The sequence below is a fragment of the Penaeus japonicus genome, unplaced genomic scaffold (assembly GCF_977035675.1).
Source record: "Penaeus japonicus unplaced genomic scaffold, GWHDUDI00000001_assembly GWHDUDI00000001, whole genome shotgun sequence".
Lineage (NCBI taxonomy): Eukaryota > Metazoa > Arthropoda > Malacostraca > Decapoda > Penaeidae > Penaeus > Penaeus japonicus.
The window spans coordinates 23,651,372-23,671,371 of NW_028234403.1; the positions used below are offsets into that span (position 1 = coordinate 23,651,372).

General features: G+C 42.1%; 1 protein-coding gene across 1 annotated transcript in view; it reads left to right on the top strand.

Annotated features, from left to right (window-relative positions):
* The window catches only part of LOC122258818 (NFX1-type zinc finger-containing protein 1), a gene marked incomplete at its 3' end in the record, with an annotated part of 25,958 nt that overhangs the window by 2,841 nt on the left and 3,117 nt on the right, over positions 1–20,000 (top strand). Inside the window, 1 exon segment of the mRNA XM_086537516.1 lies at positions 17,325–20,000. This exon segment is cut by the window's right edge and continues 252 nt beyond it. Within this exon segment, the coding sequence (XP_086393642.1) occupies positions 17,336–20,000 (2,665 nt within the window).

The window sequence follows — 20,000 nt, forward strand, 5'->3', positions numbered from 1 at the left end:
ACTCCTTGGGTGTGATGGCTATCAGCATGTAAACACTAAGGTTGTTAGTTACAGCATGTGCATTGTAAAACATGTGATGATCATTTATTTCAGTTAATATCGTAATGCAATGAATCTGACTATAAATACCTAGAATATTAGGTATAATTGGATAAAGACGCAACTAAACGTAGCGAAAAACAAACCTTTCGGCATGACGTAGCTTTAATTATGACGTAAGATCATAAAACCCTTTTCTTCCGGAAACGAAAAATAATCGAGATATATTATATATTGAAAAAAAAAAAAACGAGTAAGGGGAGAGATGATTCCATTGCACTGACAAACATCTGACTGAAAAATATCGGCTCTGCGCATGCGCCAACCTCACCCGTGGAAATACAAAAAAGTATCGATAGCAGGCAATACTATCACGTGATAGTAATAGCATCTATAGGGAAACAATAGGTCTAACCAACAAAATTATCGACCAATCACAGACAATTGAACATTGTCAAAATCAGTTTCGAGATGGCTAATTTGTGTGCAGGATGTAGGTACACTCTATGGGAGTTTATAAAGTTATTTTATAAAGATAACGCTGCATCACTGAAGCTATTACGCGAGCATGGTGTACTGCTAACGGAAGTACAGTGTAAAAACTGCAAATTACCCTGTACTTTTTGTTCAGAGAAGGCAAGGTGGTATTGTGGCCGTTGGATCAAACCAGCAAAAACGAAGAAAAGAAAACTGTAACTTCACCATAAGTGACTATAAGAGCACCTTTCTTCAAGGAGTTCACTTACTACCGTGGGAGGAAGTTTCCTTTATCAATCACTGGCTGCAGAAGCACTGGGACCACCACAGGATTTTTGAAAATCTTGGCTGGGCCCAGAAAAAGCAAGTACAGAAGAGGACGTCGCCTCAGTAACATCTGGGAACAACGAGACTTTGGTTCCCCTTATTAAAAGATACATTCTTCCAGACTCCATCATCTGCAGTGAGTGTACCTTTGCCTAGGCGAGGAGGGATACACTCATCGGGTGGTCAACCACTGTGAAGTTTGTAGATCCCAGGGATCGGGATATCCACACCCAAAATACTGAACGACTGGCGTGATGTCAAGGATTGAACGAAGCGGCCTGTCAATCGGCATGAATATTATGTGCAGTATTTGTCGAGGTACATCTTCGTCCATAATAATTACTTCTATCAGCACCACGCTTTCTTTGAAGAAGTTGCTCGGCTGTACCCTCCGCAGTCCGAGCAAGAGGACAGTTCAGTTCAGAAAGATTTGCGAAGACATTGCTTCGCCCGGGCTATATGCACGAGGCGGCACGGCCTCTGTCAGATATAAGTGCTGACTCATCTGATCATCATAACTGAATGCTTACCGTGGCGGTTGGATTGCCTGTAGGCGCTCCAGTTGCCAGGAGGCAGTTCAGTTCAGTTCAGAGAGATTTGCAAAGATGTCACTTTGACTGGGCTATATGGATGAGGCGGCCCGACCTCTGCCAGCTACAAGTCCTGACTGATCATCATAACTGAATGTTCACCATGGTGGTCGGATTGCCTGTAGGTACTCCAGTTGTCAGGGGGCAAAAGACAAGCATAGCTGTCTAACCAGCCCAGCGGCTGTCGTCTCTGGGCCCTGCCTGAGGAAGTGAGTGTGCTCGCGCTCCATCAGGTAGTGCTCTAATTTGGCATCCGGGGCGCCACAATGATCACAGCATCGCTCATCGTTCCCAATGGTGGGTATGATTTGCCTATTCTCAGTCTGTGAAGGCTGTCTTCAACACACCTTGATATTCTTGGGGAGTTTCTTCCTGCCTTCCTCTGCCAACCTGTCGGCTAAGTCATTCCCTTTGATACCAACATGGTTCGGAATCCAGTTGATGAGGATGTGTCTACCCTGATCCAGCATTCTGAGCAATGGTGAGAATCGTGGTTAGAAGATAAACGTTATCAAGGGGCGTGCTTTGTTGTAGGCTGTTAATGGCGGCACTAGAATCAGTATGGGCTAGGGCTTCCATAATAGCGACTGCCTCTGCCTGGAGTGAGGAGGCATTGTCAGATACCCACATAGCTCTCGATATACCCATTGCTGCAAAACCGGCGCCTGCAGTGCGGGTGATGGGGTCTACAGAACCTTCCGTGAAATAGGATTTACTACCCGGCTGAGTGATTGCTACAATATTCCGATGTCTTTCTCCTTGACAGGCTCATGAAAGAAAACTTTTATCAAAGATCATTCCCATGGTGGGGCTGTGACATAGTCAGGTTGGGGGAGGTCCATGCCTTTAACCAGTAGTGTCTCCTTGAGCTCAAAGCTTAGCACCCTGGCTGTTTGATACAGCCAGGTGCTAGCAAAGAATTCATGGTTCTGTTCAAGGCAACATTGCACTTTCTGTCTTAGCTGCGAGACCAGCGCGGACTGTGATACTTTGGCAAAGAACTGGGCCACCATCTGATTGATCCGGGTGTCCAGGGGGAAAAGATTGGCCTCCAAGAGGAGGTTGGTGACCTTGGTCCACCCAGAGGCACCCAGAATGATCCTGGCAGCCTTGTTTTGCATGATGTCAAGCTATTTCCTGAGTCCAGGCTTGACCGTAATTAGGGCAACGGAGGTGTAGTCCACAATGGGACGGACAGCGTGCACATAGAAGGATCTTAGTACACAGTGCCCAGCCCCCAAGCGCCGCCCTAACAGAGCACTCATGACAGAGTCTTGCCTTAGTTTGGTCTAGGAGATATTTAATCTCAGAGCGGAAGGTGAGTTTCTCGTCAACCCATACCCCCAAGTATTGGAAGACGTGAACCCACTCTAGTTCTAACCCTTGGACTCGCAGTCTTTGTTTGCAGACATCATGTTTCAGCGCCATTGCCTTCAATTTGAATGCTGATATCTTAAGCCGGACTGTGGCATTCCTCAGACATTAGGTCCAGACAATGCTGGGCCTTTCTAGTTATTCTCATTTCGTCTCCCAGCAGAGATAATTGCAAGATCATCTGCATATGAAATAATCTTGCACCCCACTGGGAGTGGAATGTCGAGGATGCTTAACATGAGGGTGTTAAACAGAGTCGTGCTAAGGACCCCCCCCCCCCTTGTGGAGTGCCATTCTCTAGGGGCAAATACCTGGAGAGATGACCTTGGAACTAAACTCTGGCAGTTCTGTTCCGAAAATAGTCACCAATTCAGGCAAGCAGTCTGCCTTTGATTCCCTCACAGATCAGGATCTCCTGAATGGTGAGCGGGCTCGCTACTTCCTGGACCTTCTCCAGGTCCAGGAAGACAGTGACAGAGCTGGTGTTGCTAACAATGCTCAGTAAGGTGGCTAAACTGTGAGCAGTGCTCTTATCCCTTGTGAACCCATGTAGTTGTTCATGTGGAAGTCCCAACTTTCATCGGAGCCGGTTAGTACCATTCTCTCTGCTGTCTTTCCCAGACAGCTGAGTAGAGAGATGGGACGGTACTGTCCGGCTCCTTTGATTTAGGGATGGGAATTATGTCAGCCCTCTTCCAACACTGTGGTAACGAGGAAGTCTCCCAAGACTTATTGATGAGATGTGAGAATGCAAGCTCACCTTCATGTTGTAGGGGGGAAATGATGTAGTAGGAGATCCCATCATAACCCGGGGCTGACGGGGAACTGGTCTTATACGTCCGCCATAATTCCCTCAGAGAGAACATGGCATCTGCGTTATCAGGCTCGACCGCCTGCCTGAAAGCAATTCCTCATGGCCAACGTGCATAGGCTCCTGGCGGTCGAGAAGAGGAATCTAGGGGCACGACTCAAGCACCTCGGCTATGTGGTATCCTACCGCATCCTGACGCTGAGTGGGAGCCAAAATGGGGTGGTGGGCATTGAAGTCTCCCCCTATAAGAATTGGCTCGTGTGCCGCAGCAGCACAGACCACTAATATCTAAGCTCCTACATTTTGGCTTGCTATACACATTGTACAGCTTGAGGGGACACCCGGCCAAATGGATCGCCTTCACACTGCACAGGATCGGCAATCAAGGAGCAGGGGATAGTTGACTTGACAAGGGTAATCAAACCTCTGGTGCCTTGTGTACACAGCAACACAAAGGTATGATATCCCGAGAAGCGAACAGATTCCCCTGATAGGGTCTTCTGGAGCATGACAACGTCAATGTTCTGAGATGGCACGATTGCATGGAGAAGTGCATTCCTTAAGAAAAAACTTGCTATTGCACTGCAGTATACTTTGATTAGAAGCCATTGTAATAATCTGAGTCCATATACCCAAATCCTCCAGATGGCATGCAGTGATGACATCACCTTGGCCCAAACTCCGGTCGTCATGTAAGGTGACGGCACCTCGATGCCGGGCATCATAAGATAAGATAAGACCCCGGAATGAGTTTAGGCCTATGTGGTAGCCTCCCGGAAATGCATAATCGGTCTCAGTGTCCGACGCCCCAGTGTGGGTAACGTCAGACATTTCGGAGTCTGACAACTCTTTGGTGAGTTCCTCACTAAGTGTTCCTCACTAGACTCATCACTGTCGTCAGGACAGGTCGAGCCATTAGTAGGGCTGGGTCTCCTGGGAGGTGGAGAACCCTTGGTCGCCTTGACCTTTAGTCTGGATGGTCGTGGCTTCCTCACCTTTTGGGGTTTGGGTGCATGCTCTGCCAGTGTGGTCTTGGCCGCAGGTTGGGTGGAGAGACAAGTCGCACCCTGTGGGTTTGTGGGGAGCGGAGTCTCACCTTGAGTTGGAGTGGGTTTAGAGGCCATAGGACTCATCTCCCTCTCCTTCAGAGCATCTGGCAAGCATTGTTGAATCCTTTTGTTTTAGGGAGAACCCTAAACTGTGGGAACCGACTTCGGGCTACAGACTCGCCTTCCGAGTTCGTAGCCGGCCAAGGCCGCTTGTTGCCTGTCCTCTGAACCGATGCCAGGGATTTGGCAGTAGGGCCAGAAGGGTTGGAGGGTCCTACCTTACTTCCATTTTTTCTTTGACTCGTCTTCTGAACCGACGCCAGAGACTTTTCAGAACCAGGGGCTGGTTTGGAGGGTCCAACCCGAGATTCTTGGGTAGATTTTCTCTTAACTAATGCCATAGCTTTACCAATCTTTCTACTTTTGTCACCGAGGACCTTCTAAAGCTCTAAGGTGATAGCCTTGTTCAATTTCTTGCTGGGGTCATCAGTGGGGGTATCAGTCAAGGGTTTAGTGGTTAAAGTTGCCATATGTTATTGATTCAATTCATCCTCCCACGCCCCCACCCACTACGGAGTCGAACAAGGGAAAGCTGTGCACTGAGGCCATGCTCAGAAGCCACAGGGGTAATGGGAGGATATATGCAATCCCCGCCTCGCATTGATGGCACTTGTAAGATCATGAGATTGCCTGCAAGATGGGCTGCTTGACCCTAGCCTACCTCAAAAGAGAGACCAGCCGATTGACCTAACCGAGTTGAAATCAGGCTACCCATCTTGCTGGAATAGAGGACTAAAGAGGTGTGTTGCTAGCCACAGGGTGTACTCATACATCCCTCAATGTCCAGGACTCCCATCTCCCAGCGCACTGGGGCGTCACATACAGCAAACACGTAGGCAGGTGTGAGTCCACCTTGGGGGAGGACCTGGGGGGAGGGGTGCGACCCCACCTACTAGATCAGCTCCTAGGAACACTTAGTCATCCCTCCCCAGAGAACCCGCCGCTGGAAGGCCACCTCAATGGGAGGAAGACTGGACAGATTCAGAGCAGGTTCATCTGAGAAAGGATTTCAAGCCCCCTCGCCACGACAAGGCGGTTCCTTTACAGGGGAGCGAGAGGACGTCGCGTGTGCGCCGCTGCCCGACTCCTACTCGGAGGAATCAGACCCGGATGAGCCACAACCCGGCCCCTTGCCTAGGGCAGACCCAATGTCGCTCAGTGAAAATGAAGCTGCCACGCAGTTGCTTAAGAAGGGGAGCTCCAGGGGGTGGCGAAGCTCCCCCATGGCTAGGGCAGACCTAAAATTGCTCATACCGTGTCGATTTTGGTTGACATCCGTATTGAAAAGTTAACTGCCATGCAGTGACCTAAAAAGTGGGGGGAGTCCAGGTGGGGGCGAAGTCCCCCACTTGGCTAGGGCAAACCTAAAATCTAGGCTAGGTTAGGTGTATTGGCAGGGTTTTGATTCTGAAAATTTTAAAAATCTCCCGCCAGAAATCATTTAGTAAAGTATCGAAGGTAACGTGAGTGTAGGGAGGTAGAGGAGAGTGAAACTTAGCAACGAATGGTTTCCGGTGGAAATGAGTATCAAAACTGTACAAAACGAAAACTACCAGTAAAATATCGTGATGTACCTAGAGGGTTGGTTGTGTCTTTATTCAAATTTATTGAATATTACACATCTATAGTTGCCCTGATCCCTTCAGCTTTTGTTGTTATGTCAGCTGAGAAGGCATGCAGTGCAATATATACTAGAATTGAATATTTTTACTGTGGGGAAACGACTCAAATAACATTTATTGAAAAAGGAAGAGATTTTCCTAGACAGAATAGTATTGGATATTTAATCTCGGTCATAATTATTCACCGCTGATATTGTATTTTATGTCAGTCGTGTCTCAGGCGAGTACTAAACAAGTATCAGGTACATCTTTATGAGTAATCAAAGACCGCCAGCTTTGCCTGTGACAGGATAAGTTATTGATTCTGCATTCTTGTCTTTGGTGCTGCAAGAATGTCTTTCACTTGATTTATTTTACTATGACAGGGCCGAGGATTGAATTAGGTATGCGGGCATAAGGACTGTCTTTTAACTAAACATATGTGACAAATTCAAATAATAATGCTGCTGGTCAATAAAATTGACTGATACTGATTATACATCACAGTGCTCTTTATATTATTAATTGCTAAATGCGCTGTTTCCATTTTAATTGCAGAATTCAGTTAGAAAAGTATGCTTCTACTGATATTTAAAGAAACTGAATGCATAAAAAATTGAAGCCCAATCTGGCACTATTTTGGTGAAACCACTTTATGCCACTCTTCAGTTACTGCGCTGTAAACAGTCATGTCCCCATTTTTCATTTTGTAAAATCTTGAGAGCTCTAGAATAACTGCTGTAGAAGATATGAAGAGTACTCTTTGAGTGCTGTCACATGATTGTCTTGAATTTTATACTTGTAGATTTATGTCCTTATAACTGTACAGTTGTAACTTCAAACCTGTAATAACGGATAAAATAGATCCGTACTATCTATATCGGGAATACATATATATATTTGTAAAATGTTCTAAGTGCTGTAATACTATACTGTGATTATTTTCAATATTTACAATAATTATTTCTTATTTATCATAAAATACTCTACTTGAATTACTGTCAAGTACTTTACTATCGAATACCCGTAATACTTTTTAATATCTGTGTAATACCTTTTCTATTATATGTACAAGTATCATGACTCTTTAAACAATTTAAGAGCTGGACGGTGTATAAAAAGCTATCTTGGACACAGGTTTCAGCAAAATGGGCAATTTATTAATAAGTCTTCAATCTCTGCACTTCGAAGGAAAAATACATAAACCAACATGTTACGAAAGTCCTCAGAGACATGCGTAGGTACAGTTCAGTTCAGAGGGATTTGCGAAGATGTTTCACCTGGGCTATATGCACAAGGTGGCCCATCCTCTGCCAGCTAAAAGTGCTGACTCATCTGATCATCATAACGATGCTAACCAAGGTGGTCGGATTGCCTGTAGGGCCTCCAGGTGCCAATGGGAAAGCAAATAGCATAGCTGTCTGACTAGCCCAGTGGCTGTCGTTTGTGGGTCCTGTCTGAGGAAGCGAGTGTGCTCACAGTCCATCAGGTAGTGCTCTAAGTTGGTGTCTGGCATGCCACAATGCACACAGCATCGCTCATCATGCCCACTGGTGGGTATGATTTGCCACTCACAATGATAGCCTAGTCACAGACTGTGAAGACTGACTTCCGCATACCTCATTATTCTTGGAGAGTGTATCAGTGACTCAACCTGTGGCATCTGAGTACCAGCTGGCCAAGGGGGAGGAGGTTCTTGCTGCCTCTCTGTGGCGCTGCAGGACACACCTTCCCTGCAGCCATCGTTTTATACTTCAGCAGTTCCCAGCTAGGATGAACCACAAGATCATGCAAGGGTCCTTACCTGCCTTTGTCTACCAACCTGTCAGCAAAGTCATTCCAATTAAGTCCAACATGGCTTGGAATTCATTTGAGAATAATGCATCTACCCTTTTCCAGGGGCTGGATTCATTAACATTCGATTGTAAGACATTTACCAGCGGTTAATTACCAGCACGTTTACCAGCCATGGCAAAATGGGATTTATTAAACGATAATAAGTCGCCTGGTAAGGGTAAATCGACTTCACCACTGTAGTTTGATAGTAATTCTAGTGTATCGATTTTGCCAATCAGCAAGTACCTTACATGATTCTTTAGGCTTCTTTGGCCAATCTAGTGACATGTAAACAAAGCCTGATCCAGTAGCGAGATTTTCTTGTTTCAAGAAAGAAATGATAAAGATTTCATCTGTGTAAAATTATTCCTATATAAATTCATTTCCTAGAAAGCATATTCTACTGCATGATCTTATGAATCATATAATGTAATGGATAAAAAGAAAACAAACTATTTTTCCTCTTATAGATTGTAGTCAAAATATAAGAAACAATGGCCCGACGCAATGGTGTTATTTGTATCGACGTTTTCCAAAAAGAAATGCTAATCAAATCTTTCAAATGAATAAAATTATGAATAATTGTATATAGATTAAAGCAAACAAAAGTAGACAAACTGAGGTGCATTTTACATTTTCTTCAATATAAATATATGATAAAGATAAAAAGTGCAAAACAAAAAAATAATAAAAAACATAATTTCGTTTGATTATTATAGTTATCTGTGCTCATTATTTGTGGAGATTATATTTTTCTAGAGGTTCAACAGGCGCGGAGGCCACTTCAATTTTTATTGTTGACCTTTTCCAGAGGTCTGATAGGCGTGGTTGCTGCTTCAATCGTTTAATGAACTCTAACATATGAATCGTCAATTATTGAATCAAATAACATTTTATTTATGTTACTGTTTTTCATCTATGTTATAGAAATAAAATGTTTGAATTAGTTAAATTATCAATTCCATATATTATTTTAAATGTTATTCTAGGCCTATGACTTTCTGCATGTTTACCCTAGGCTGCTTGAACATTAATCTCACTTATTTCTGTTAATTTTCTATATTTTTGTTAAGTTAATATGAAAATAAGCAGTTGCCATCATTCTGATCATAATGTACATGCAAACTAAAGTGTTGCCTTAAATGTTTTAAATGTTGATATTTTGCTGAGCTAAAGCCTGAGGAGAGAGTCGGCGCTGTAGTTGCCAGTGAACATATCAGTGCTTTAATCACTGGTAAATTTAGCATTGTATTCTACCATGGTGAGTTCATAAAAACCGATGCAGTTTGTTTACCATCATAATTGTAATTACCAGTTCATTTATCATGGTAAATGCGTTGATGAATCCAGCCCCAGGATTCTGAGCAATGGTGAGAATTGCGGACACAAGATAAACGTTATGAAGGAACAGCTATGTTGCATTCTGTCAATGGCAGCCCTAAAATTTGTATTTATGACAACATGCCTGTCCATCTGAGCTGCATGAGCTAGGGCTCCCACATTAGCAACTGCCTCTGCCTGGAGCGAGGAAGCATTGTCTGATACTAGCATAGCTTTTAATACACCTTTTACTGCAAAACCGGTGCCTGCAGTGCGGGTAATCGGGTCTACAGAAGTAGGTTATACTACCTAGGGAAGTGATTGCTGCAATGTTTCTCTCCACCTTACCCCTTGACACGAGTGTAAGATACTGTGTCTTTCTCCTTGACAGGCTCATGACAGAAAACTCTATCAAGATGACGCCTTTGGCGGGGATGTGACATATTCTGGGTGCAGGGAATCCATGTCCTTGATGAATAGTGTCTTGAGTTCAAAGTATATCAACCACCCTGTTTTTGTGAAAGTCAGTCATCTGTGCACCTTCTGTCTTAGATGCAAGTCCGGCGGGGACTGTATGGATTTGGCATTAAACTGAACTGCCATTTGATTGATTTGGATGTCCAGGGGGAAAAGACTGGCTTCCACAAGGAGGTTGACAACTAGGTGCACCCATGATCCTGGCAGCCTTGTTTTGCATGTTGTCAAGCCCTTTCCTAAGTCCAGGCTTAACTGTGATGAGGGTGACGGAGGCATAGTCCACAATGGGACAGACTGCGTGCACAAATAAAAAGATCTTAATACATAGTGCCCTGCCCCTAGGCATCCCCCTGACAGAGCTCTCATGGCAGAGTCTTGCCTTAGTCCTGTCTATGAGATATTTAAGATATGAACCAACTCTAACTCTAATCCTTGGACTCGATGTCGTTCTTCATGGACATCGAGTTTCAGCACCTTGCCTTTGATTTGGCTGCTGAAATCTTAAGCCTGACCCTACAGCATTCCTCAAACAATAGGTTCAGACAATGCTGCACCTTTCTTATAACATTCTCATTCTTTCTCCCTGCAGAGATACTTGCAAGATCTGCATATGAAATGATCTTGCATCCTGCTGGGAGTGGAATGTCGAGGATGCTTAACATGAAGGTGTTAAACAGTACCTTGTGGAGTGCCATTCTCCAAGGGCCAATCAATGCTTGGAAAGGAGACCGTGGAACTTCACTCCGGCAGTTCTGTTCCAATAGTCACCAATCCAAGAAAGCAGTCTACTTTGACTCCCTCTCAGACCAGGATCTGAATAGCAAGCAGACTTTTTATTTTAAAAGCTTTCTCCAGGACCAGGAAGATGACAGACCTGGTGTTGCTGACAGTCCTCAGTAGTATGGCCATACTGCAAGCTGTGTTCTTACCCCTTTCTGAACCCATGTAGTTGTTCGTTTGGGGGGCCCAGTTTCCATTGGAACCTGCTCTGTACCATTCTCTCTGCTATCTTTCCCAGACAGCTGATTAGAGAACTGGGACGGTACCATCCAAGCTCATTTGGTTTAGGGATGGGAAGTATGTCAGCCCTCTTTCAGCACTGGTAGTGAGAAAGCCTCCCAGGACTTGTTGATATGTAGAAATGGAAGCTCACCTTCAAGTCCCAAGTGAGAAATGGGGTAGAAGATGCCATCACAACCTAGGGCTGACCAGGAACTGTTTTATTATGAAGGCCTTCCAGCGCCTTCTGTAAGACTTTCCAGTTGGCCCTGTCCACCTTCCATCGAGGATTATGCCAGCATCCAAGAAGACTATCCCATAGTGATTGCTCATGCTAGTGTTATCAACATACCATTTGATTCTTTTGACCAGAGCTGGAGTGGCAAAGGTAAAGTCAAGGACCCTCCCTGCCAACATATATAGGTTCTTGGCTGTTGAGAAGAGCAATCTTGGGGTATGACTCAAGCACCTCAACTATGTGATAGCCAGACACATTAAGTCTGTATTAGAGACAATATAGGAAGGTGGGCATTGATGTGTCCGCCTATCAGCATAGGCTCCTGTGCAGCAGTAACACAGACTTCACTGATGTGTAAGCTCCTACATCCTGGCCTGCTGTACTCATTGTACAGCTTGAGGGGACCCCCGGCCAGATTAATTTCAACAGCAAGGAATTCGATGCCTTCTACACTCTGCACAGGAGCACCGATCAAGGAGCAAGGGATAGTCATCTCCAAAAGGGTAATTAAACATCTGGTGCCTTGTTTACTCGCAGTGAACAGTATGTTCAAGTCACTGTTCTGAGATCACACAATTATGTGGAGAAGGGCATTCCTTATTAAAAAAAAACATTAGTTTTCTAGTGCAGAATACTTAGATTTGGCGCCATTTTGCTAATCTGAGTCCATTAAGTCTGTTATCAACAACATCGACATAATCAGTCTCAGTGTCTGATGCCCCAGGGTGGGTAACATCAGACATTTCAGAGTCTAACAACTTTGTGAGTTCCTTATTTATACAGATTTCCTCACTCATTTCATTGCTGTCATCATGACTATGATCTGTTGGTAGGGCTGTGTGAGGGTCTCCTAGGAGGTGGAGGTTGCCTTGACCTTTACTTAGGTTGGTCATGGCTTCTTCAACCTTTGGTGTTTAGGGGCAGGCTATGTTGGTATGGTCTTGGCCGCGGATTGGGTGGTGTGGTGTGGGAGAGGACTCTTGCTCTGAGTATGAGTGGATGCAGAGACCTTGGGACTATGCTCCCTCTCCTTCAGGTCAGCGACAGTCTGTGCCATCATGACGACCTTGACTGCCTTCTCCGTCTCTTCACTGGACCTCCCCAATTCTGTTGCAACTGTTGTAACTACCATCAGCAGAAGTATCAAGTCCTCTGGGAAAATGGTATGTCTCTTTTGAGGTTCCCAGACCCTTTCTGGGTGTGTTTTTGTCTTGGAACCTCCACTAGAGCCGGGAACTCCTTTGTGTTGGAGGTGTCTGTTGATGGTTTGCATTTGGGTAGTGCATGCTTCGTCTTCTGAAAGGGGAGTGCTTACCCCTTTGTTCTGCCCCCAGAGATAGGTGCCTGAAGTGGCAAGAACAAAAGTCTGGCCGTTTTACAACCTCTTGCTGCCTAAGAACCTCTTCCTTCATTCCAGGCATGGTGCTTTTTGTTGCAATTTGGACACTTAACATTAGTGTCCCACTTCCCTTCTTAATATGCTTAGAGGCTCACCTCAGTGCTGTGAGAATTGGAGGGTCCTGCATAACATCCAGTCTTTATGTGACTCATCGTCTTAACTGATGCAGAGACTAGTCTGAACCAGGGGCTGGTTTAGAGGGCCAACTTGAGGTCCTTGAGCAGGTTTTCTCTGAACCGATGACAGCCTTATTCATGTTTTTACTTTTGTCAACGAGGACAGTGAAAGGTGACAGCTGTGGTTGACTTCTTGCTAGGGTCATCAGTCAAGGATTTTAAAGTTACCATGTAAGAGCGATTCAAGTCATCCTCCCATGCCCCCACCCACCATGGAATCCAACAAGGGGAAGCTGTGCACTGAGGCTATACTCAGAGGCCACAGGGGTGGTGAGAAGATATACGTAACCCCTGCCTTGTGTTGATGACACTCACAAGACCATGTGATTGCCTGCAACACAGGCTGCTTGACCCTAGCCTCGCTCAAAAGAGACCAACTGATTGACCTGACCGAGTCGAGATCAGGCCACCCATCTTGCTGGAGTAGAAGACCAAAGAGGTGTGTTGCCAGTTGCAGGGCCTACTCTTACACGGAATTGCTCAAGCTCTAAGACTCCCATTTTCCAGCACTAAGGGGTGCCAAACATATGGGCAGGTGTAAGCCCCCCTGGGCTTGAAAGCTCCATTACCTCCATGTCAGTCGCCAACTGCAACCTCCAAAGACGTCCTTGTCTTTAACATTTTAAGCTTTTCTACCATCAACTTTGATCTTGATTGATTTTTTTCCCTGATCAAGTGCTAAAAGAACCTTAGTTGCCATCGCTGTTTGGTTCAAATGAGGTTCCTCTCCCCTTGCACCAGCCCTAGTAAATCTTCATTTGGCCTTTTTGCTGTCCATGAATTTTTTTTCATTCCCCTGTGTTTTAATCTAAGGTTCTTCAAGGTAATTCACATCTTGCGGGCTCAACTCCAGGATCAAGATATATTATTCAGTGTTGACCAGATACAGTTCTTCATCAGAAACTTCTCGGTTCTTATTGAGAATCTTTTGTTTGTATACATACTTGCTATATCGGAAAAGGCTTTCTTTGACATAGCAATTCTCCTAATTTATGTCATAGTTGCATCTACAGTCGTATATAAGCCATATCTATCAATATGCCTATATTATTAATTGATTTACCTCGATCTTCTACCCTGGCACCGATCCTGCCCTCCCCAGATGCTGGGAGTCTTGACGCTCATTATAGCTATGCCTCATTTACGACAGGGAGGTATTGCATCAACGCGATACAAACTTATATATTAATTATATACGGAACGCATCAGAGCAAAATCAGAACAAAATACACCAATAACGAAGCATAACACAATTCCATTAAATTTTAAACATAAGTTCGTACCGATAGTCGAAGCGCGTTCCACAGTTCGCTGGGCTGGTATTTATAAAATTTCCCAAGAGTCAGTAGGAACTCCACGGGATATCCCAATATCACTCAACTCGTAGTAATTTTCCTAATAACGCCCCATTCCTCTTAAAATTGCTTATAGTAGACGAAAACGATAGGAGAGTTGGTTAGGTGTCCAAGTACCAAAACAAAGCATTTGCGTATGTTAGTAAGAACCTTTTCTTGCCCAGAGAAATGATTAGAGAAATGTGACGATGCTGAATTCGTCAATTAATTATAATCAGTATATCTATAATTCTTTGAATAAGTTATAATAGTCATAGTGACGTCAGCAGAAAGAGAACTACTTATCCTGTTAGAGATATTTAAATAACCCATTTACGTATTTAACATATTCCCCCTTATTAAATTGATAACTAACGTGCTTCACATTTCGGATTATAGTCATACAAAATTGTTATAACGAAATTTACTCTTGTATTTATCTGATTATTACATTCCAAAGCATCGTTATTACTTAATTGAGCGATAAACACTGATATTTTCTATATTTATTCTGTGGTATATCGTCCAGGCATAATGTGAGAGGAATTGGTCATGTCCAGTTGAAAATCCGGCGATATTTGGCAGCTGTCAAACAAATGCCAAATGCTGCTAAATATGTATTTTTGTTAATATCAAATTTTCATAATTCATCATATAATGAATTCTGTAACTTGAATGAAAACAATGATAGAATAAGGAAAGGGCAAATCATACTTGAAATGCATTTATTTCCTCAACTGTTCGGTTACACGCTGCCGTTAGGACTACGAATTATGATACTTCCTTTAAATTTTCTTCCACATACGATAAATCCTAGATTTCTTTTTCACACTCGAGAGAGTGTTTATCTTCCTATAGATTAATTATTTCACAAAAAAATAACGTCCTTGCAAGCTCAATATTGAAAAATTTGGTTACTATCAACACTAATCCCAACAGATACTAATAGAAAATCCTTTAACAAAGGACCTTTCACAGACTGGCATTGAAATATTTTTTTGCAAATCACTATAGACGATATTGCTTCCTTTAAGAGCGCAACGTTTGTTTTTATCTTCTGAAATAAAAACGAGGGAAAATAAAGATTTGCCATTTTATAAGATATCCTAAAAAAGAAACTAATGAAAATTGGCGATGGATGAGCGCTTTAATTTTTTTTTCTTCTTTTTGTGTAAGCCTTATAATTTTCATTTTTAAAGAAACTAGAGATGCGTATTCCTTTATTTAAACGGTAAGACTTCTGTGTTTTTTTTAAAAATGAAATTGTCTTTTTACTAAGAGTTCTCTCTGCTGCTTGATTTGTTTTGAAACAAATCTTCACAGACAACAGACACTGAGGATAAGGAAACCGCACTCCTGCTCCGAAAATAGCAATGGTTACAACACTTGGGCCTACATCAACTACTCACCAATTATTTATATGGCTAGAGTTGATGTATCACTGCTGTCAATTAATAAATTCCAATTCCAAACTTTTTCAGCGCTCAAATCACCGTGTCTTGCTGAAATCAGCAAGACACAAAAATACCTCGTCGAAATTATAGCCATAACAATCACCCTTTATAAAAAAGGTCACCTATTACCACACCCATCCCCCACTTGCCTGGGTAATCAACACATCCCCATACTTATTTAGTTATTTCGTGATATTGCTAAGAAACTCGTCAATTATCCGATGACTTACCCTTTGTTTACACGAAATAGCCAGGGTTGCCATCCATTGCCAGTGAAGGATTTGAACACTGTGAGCCAGATTGCCTGCCGACAACACTACCACTGCACCACATAGCAATATGTATTGCAGTAATTGTAATAATCATTTTTATCATGAAATTATGAGAATAATGATAGTGGATATAAAACAATTGTATTAATGATAATAGTAATGTCAGTAAGGAAGACAAATACAACACTTAAGAATTTATAATAAAAAGTACTTTTAGAGTGACAGATAATCACAAGGACAGAACAAAGTTAACAAATATAATGTTGGTATACTTAGAGCACTCATGTTCATGGCAATGACAATTATATTAAAAGCCAATCTAGCTTGCTTTTTGGTAGGGAGCGGCTAGGTGTTATGGTAACATTAGTCCCCAACAAAAATGTATTCTATAACTTTACCAGACTTCGTAGAGCCTTTTTTTCTAAACCAAATCTAATAAAAAAAAAAAAAAAAAAATCGCGGCCCAGTTACCTTTCTCATGTACAAGAACCTTTACGCCCTCATCCGCTACGGAAACTGTTACCAATACATATATATGTATATTCATTGGTAAAACAATGGATGATGTTCTATTAACATTAATTCTAGAAACATTAAGTGACTTAACTTCCAAACTCTTAAACTTTTTTTTTTTTTTTATCTACATTGAAGTAGTTTAATACATTTCAAATGAGATTCATATTGAATTTTCTCGGAATAAATATATTTCGTGCAATTCATTACACAAAATTTCAGGGAAACTACCAACATATGTATTTATATAATCAAAGTGTAATTTGTCAAAGATCTGAGATGAGACTAGTCTTTTTTTATGCAAAAGGGAGATAGTGAAAGTATTGGTCAAAGGAAAGACAAAGCTTAATCACATTTCCATGTAATAAGAATAAGTGAGAAGACGAAGTTTTCATCAGGAAATACGAGGACGACAAAGTAGATAACAATTGACGATAGACAGATGGCATTAGAAACAGGCAGTGGCCTATTTATGACTGAGATAAATACAATAATTATGATTTTGAGTATGTTTACTTAAGAAAAAAGAAAATTGCCTAGTGATTTCCGTCCAGAGACGAGAAAGTAAAACGATTACGATATAGATAATGACAGGAAGTACAATAATCGTATTAGTAAACGTAAGAAAGAAAAACCCTCGACATACAATGCTTTTCTGGGTTAATCCCCAAGAGTTTTCAAAAAGTGTTTAGTGAAGCTTCCGCTATGGCTCACATAGACAAATTTTCTTTTTTATTTAGAAAATTACTAATGCTTAAGGTTTCATATTTGATACTAATTTAACAATTTACGAACCTTAAAGGGGGGAGGGGGCGAGGTATGTCTCACCTTGTTTGCCAACTAAATGTATAGCACTTTCATAAATGTTTGTTAGCTCCAATACACAAGACAATACTGTTGAGATACTTAAAAATTGCATTAGTATATTTTAACTCTTTGGTCTACCATTGTAAATTAAAAAACAAAAAATTCTTTCAGTAACCCCAGTCATGAGTAGGTGGCAGGGAGGTGAGGAAGACCCTAACTCCCCACGGGGAAGAGGATCCGCCTTATCTTGGAGGCAAAGAAGAGGAAATGATACAAGATCTTTTCCCGAGAGATCACAAAGTCAAGACAATTCTTCCAGAGAAAGTGATTCGTTTTCCAGAAGAGGCAGAAACAACTGGAGAAAGAGAGACAGCTGGAGAGAAAGAGGTGCTCGGAGTGAATGGAATCCTAACCAGGGTCAGGTGCACAAAAGGGAGGCAAAAAGTCTGGATAACTTATGTGCTGGTTTTGCGCCTGAGAAAAAGAAAAGGGGGCCAAGAAAAGAGAGGCAGTACCCTATAGGTCGAAAACAACTCGAACAGTTACTGGAGCAGCAGCCAGATCTTGTTGTTTTAGAATTGCTTCGAGAACAATCAGGCTATCAAATATTTCTTCAACAAGATGAAGTACGTAGTGAGAACCTAATTTTATTGATGAGTGTTCTTGCTAAGGCATGCTCTGCTAAATCCAATAAACAAAATTTGTTTGAGTTGTTTAGTATGACTTGTGAACAAAAATTCATGGATAAACTGTGTGCCTTTTCAATGACAGTTAAAAGGCAGTATCCACAGGAAGCAAGTGTCTTTTTTGGTCATTTGCATACATTTCTAGAAACCTATTCTAATGCAATGCCTACGAATGCCATTGACAGAATTGCAGACTTGGTTGATGCCTGTATTTCGGTATTAAGTATTTTGGAAACCCAAGGTTTAGTATCGGCAGAAGAAAGAGAAAAGTATGAAGAATTGCAAAAAATGTTGAGTGAAGCCAGAGAAAAGTGGAACCATGAGAAAACCCTTACGTCAAGATCACAAAGGGGAAGGCATACAATGGATGACATGGAACCACCTAATGATTTTAGAGAACTACCAGTTCTTCCAGTTCCCTACGACCTGTCAAAACAGGAGCGCCCTTTCCTCCGCAGGAACATAGTAGAAGGAAAGTACAGAGATAGTGACCATTACTTGGATGTACAGTTCCGCCTTTTGCGTGAGGATTTTGTAAGACCTTTAAGATATGGAATTAATGATTTCAGAGATAATGTGAAGAACATAAGAGATGTAAGAATTTATAGAAATGTAATGATTACTGGCTCTGATATCAAAAGAACACGCATAATCCATTACATTAAATTGGACTCGGCCAAACGCTTCATGGTAGAGAATTCGAAGAGACTACTTTATGGAAATCTTCTGTGTTTTTCAAATGACAATTTTAAAAGCATGATTCTTGCATCGGTTGCTGAAAGGGATGTAGAAATGGCTAAACAAGGAATTATTGGGGTCCAATTTGAAAGTGACATCCAAGGACTGGATTTGTCCGGAAAGTTTACAATGGTTGAATCACGGGCATATTTTATGGCATACAAGCATGTTCTCCAAACCTTACAAGACATGAGCAACAAAACACTTCCAATGGAACCATACATTATCCATGTTACTCATAATGTGAACACCCCAAAATACATGTGCAAGGACGATTTATATGACTTGCGAGTTGTAAAAGACATGGGTATGATGAAAAAGAGTGAAACTCATCATAAACTGATGTGTCTTTTGTTGAAGAATCGGAGAGATTCTGATACTGAGGAAGATTCAGAAGATAATTGGCCAGAACTCCGTCGTGTTTCGATGCATCAAGAATTTTGGCCCTCTCATTTAGAAATGGGCTTGGATACATCGCAGCACAGGGCACTACATGGGGCATTGACTCGAGAATTTGCAATCATTCAAGGACCTCCTGGTACTGGTAAAACCTTCATAGGGCTTAAGCTCACTCAGATTCTTCTACATAACAGTCAGTTCTGGAAAGATGAAACTAATCCAACCCCAATACTTGTTGTATGTTTTACCAACCATGCATTAGATCAATTTTTGGAGGGCATGACTGCATATACACAAAGTATTGTGAGAGTTGGTTCAAGAAGCAAAAATGAAGCAATAAGTAAGTTCCAAATAAACAACCTAGCACAGTCTCTACGTCTGTATCGGGGAATCCCAAAAGCTATACATGACAGGAGCTCAGAACTGTTTGATAACGTTCTAGAACTGGAACTTGAGGTGAAGACTCTCAGAGCCATTGCAAATAGCTGTGCAACTCCTGAAGGCATATTAACCCTAAGTAGCCTCCTAGAAGAAAATATTATTCCAAGGCATTTACAGAATCAATTAAAGCAAGGAGATGCTCAAATGACAAAATGGTTGTTGCTCAACATGCAACCTGAAGACCTCAAAAGTGCCACAGCGAAACATAAAGAGTCACAGCCTTATGTTGGGAATGCTGCAGCAAAACAGGAAGAGGAGTCTCAATCTGGCATGCAAAAAAACAATGGTCTTGATAATGATGATGATGAATATCTTGCAGATGCAGAGGAACTAATTCAACGAGAAGAAGAAGATAGAAAACTTGATATAGACGATGTCCCAACGTCATCAAGTAAAAAAAAGACATTTTTCTATGAAATAACTTTTGAAATGCTTGATGAAAACATGAGGAAACTGGATAACTGTGAAAACGATCCAGAAGACTATTTCCGATATGTAATATATAAGACTCAGAAGGAAGGTCTTTCGATGGGGTTAAGTTTATCAGAAAGCCATGCAGAAATGGCAGACTTAGAAACTCAAA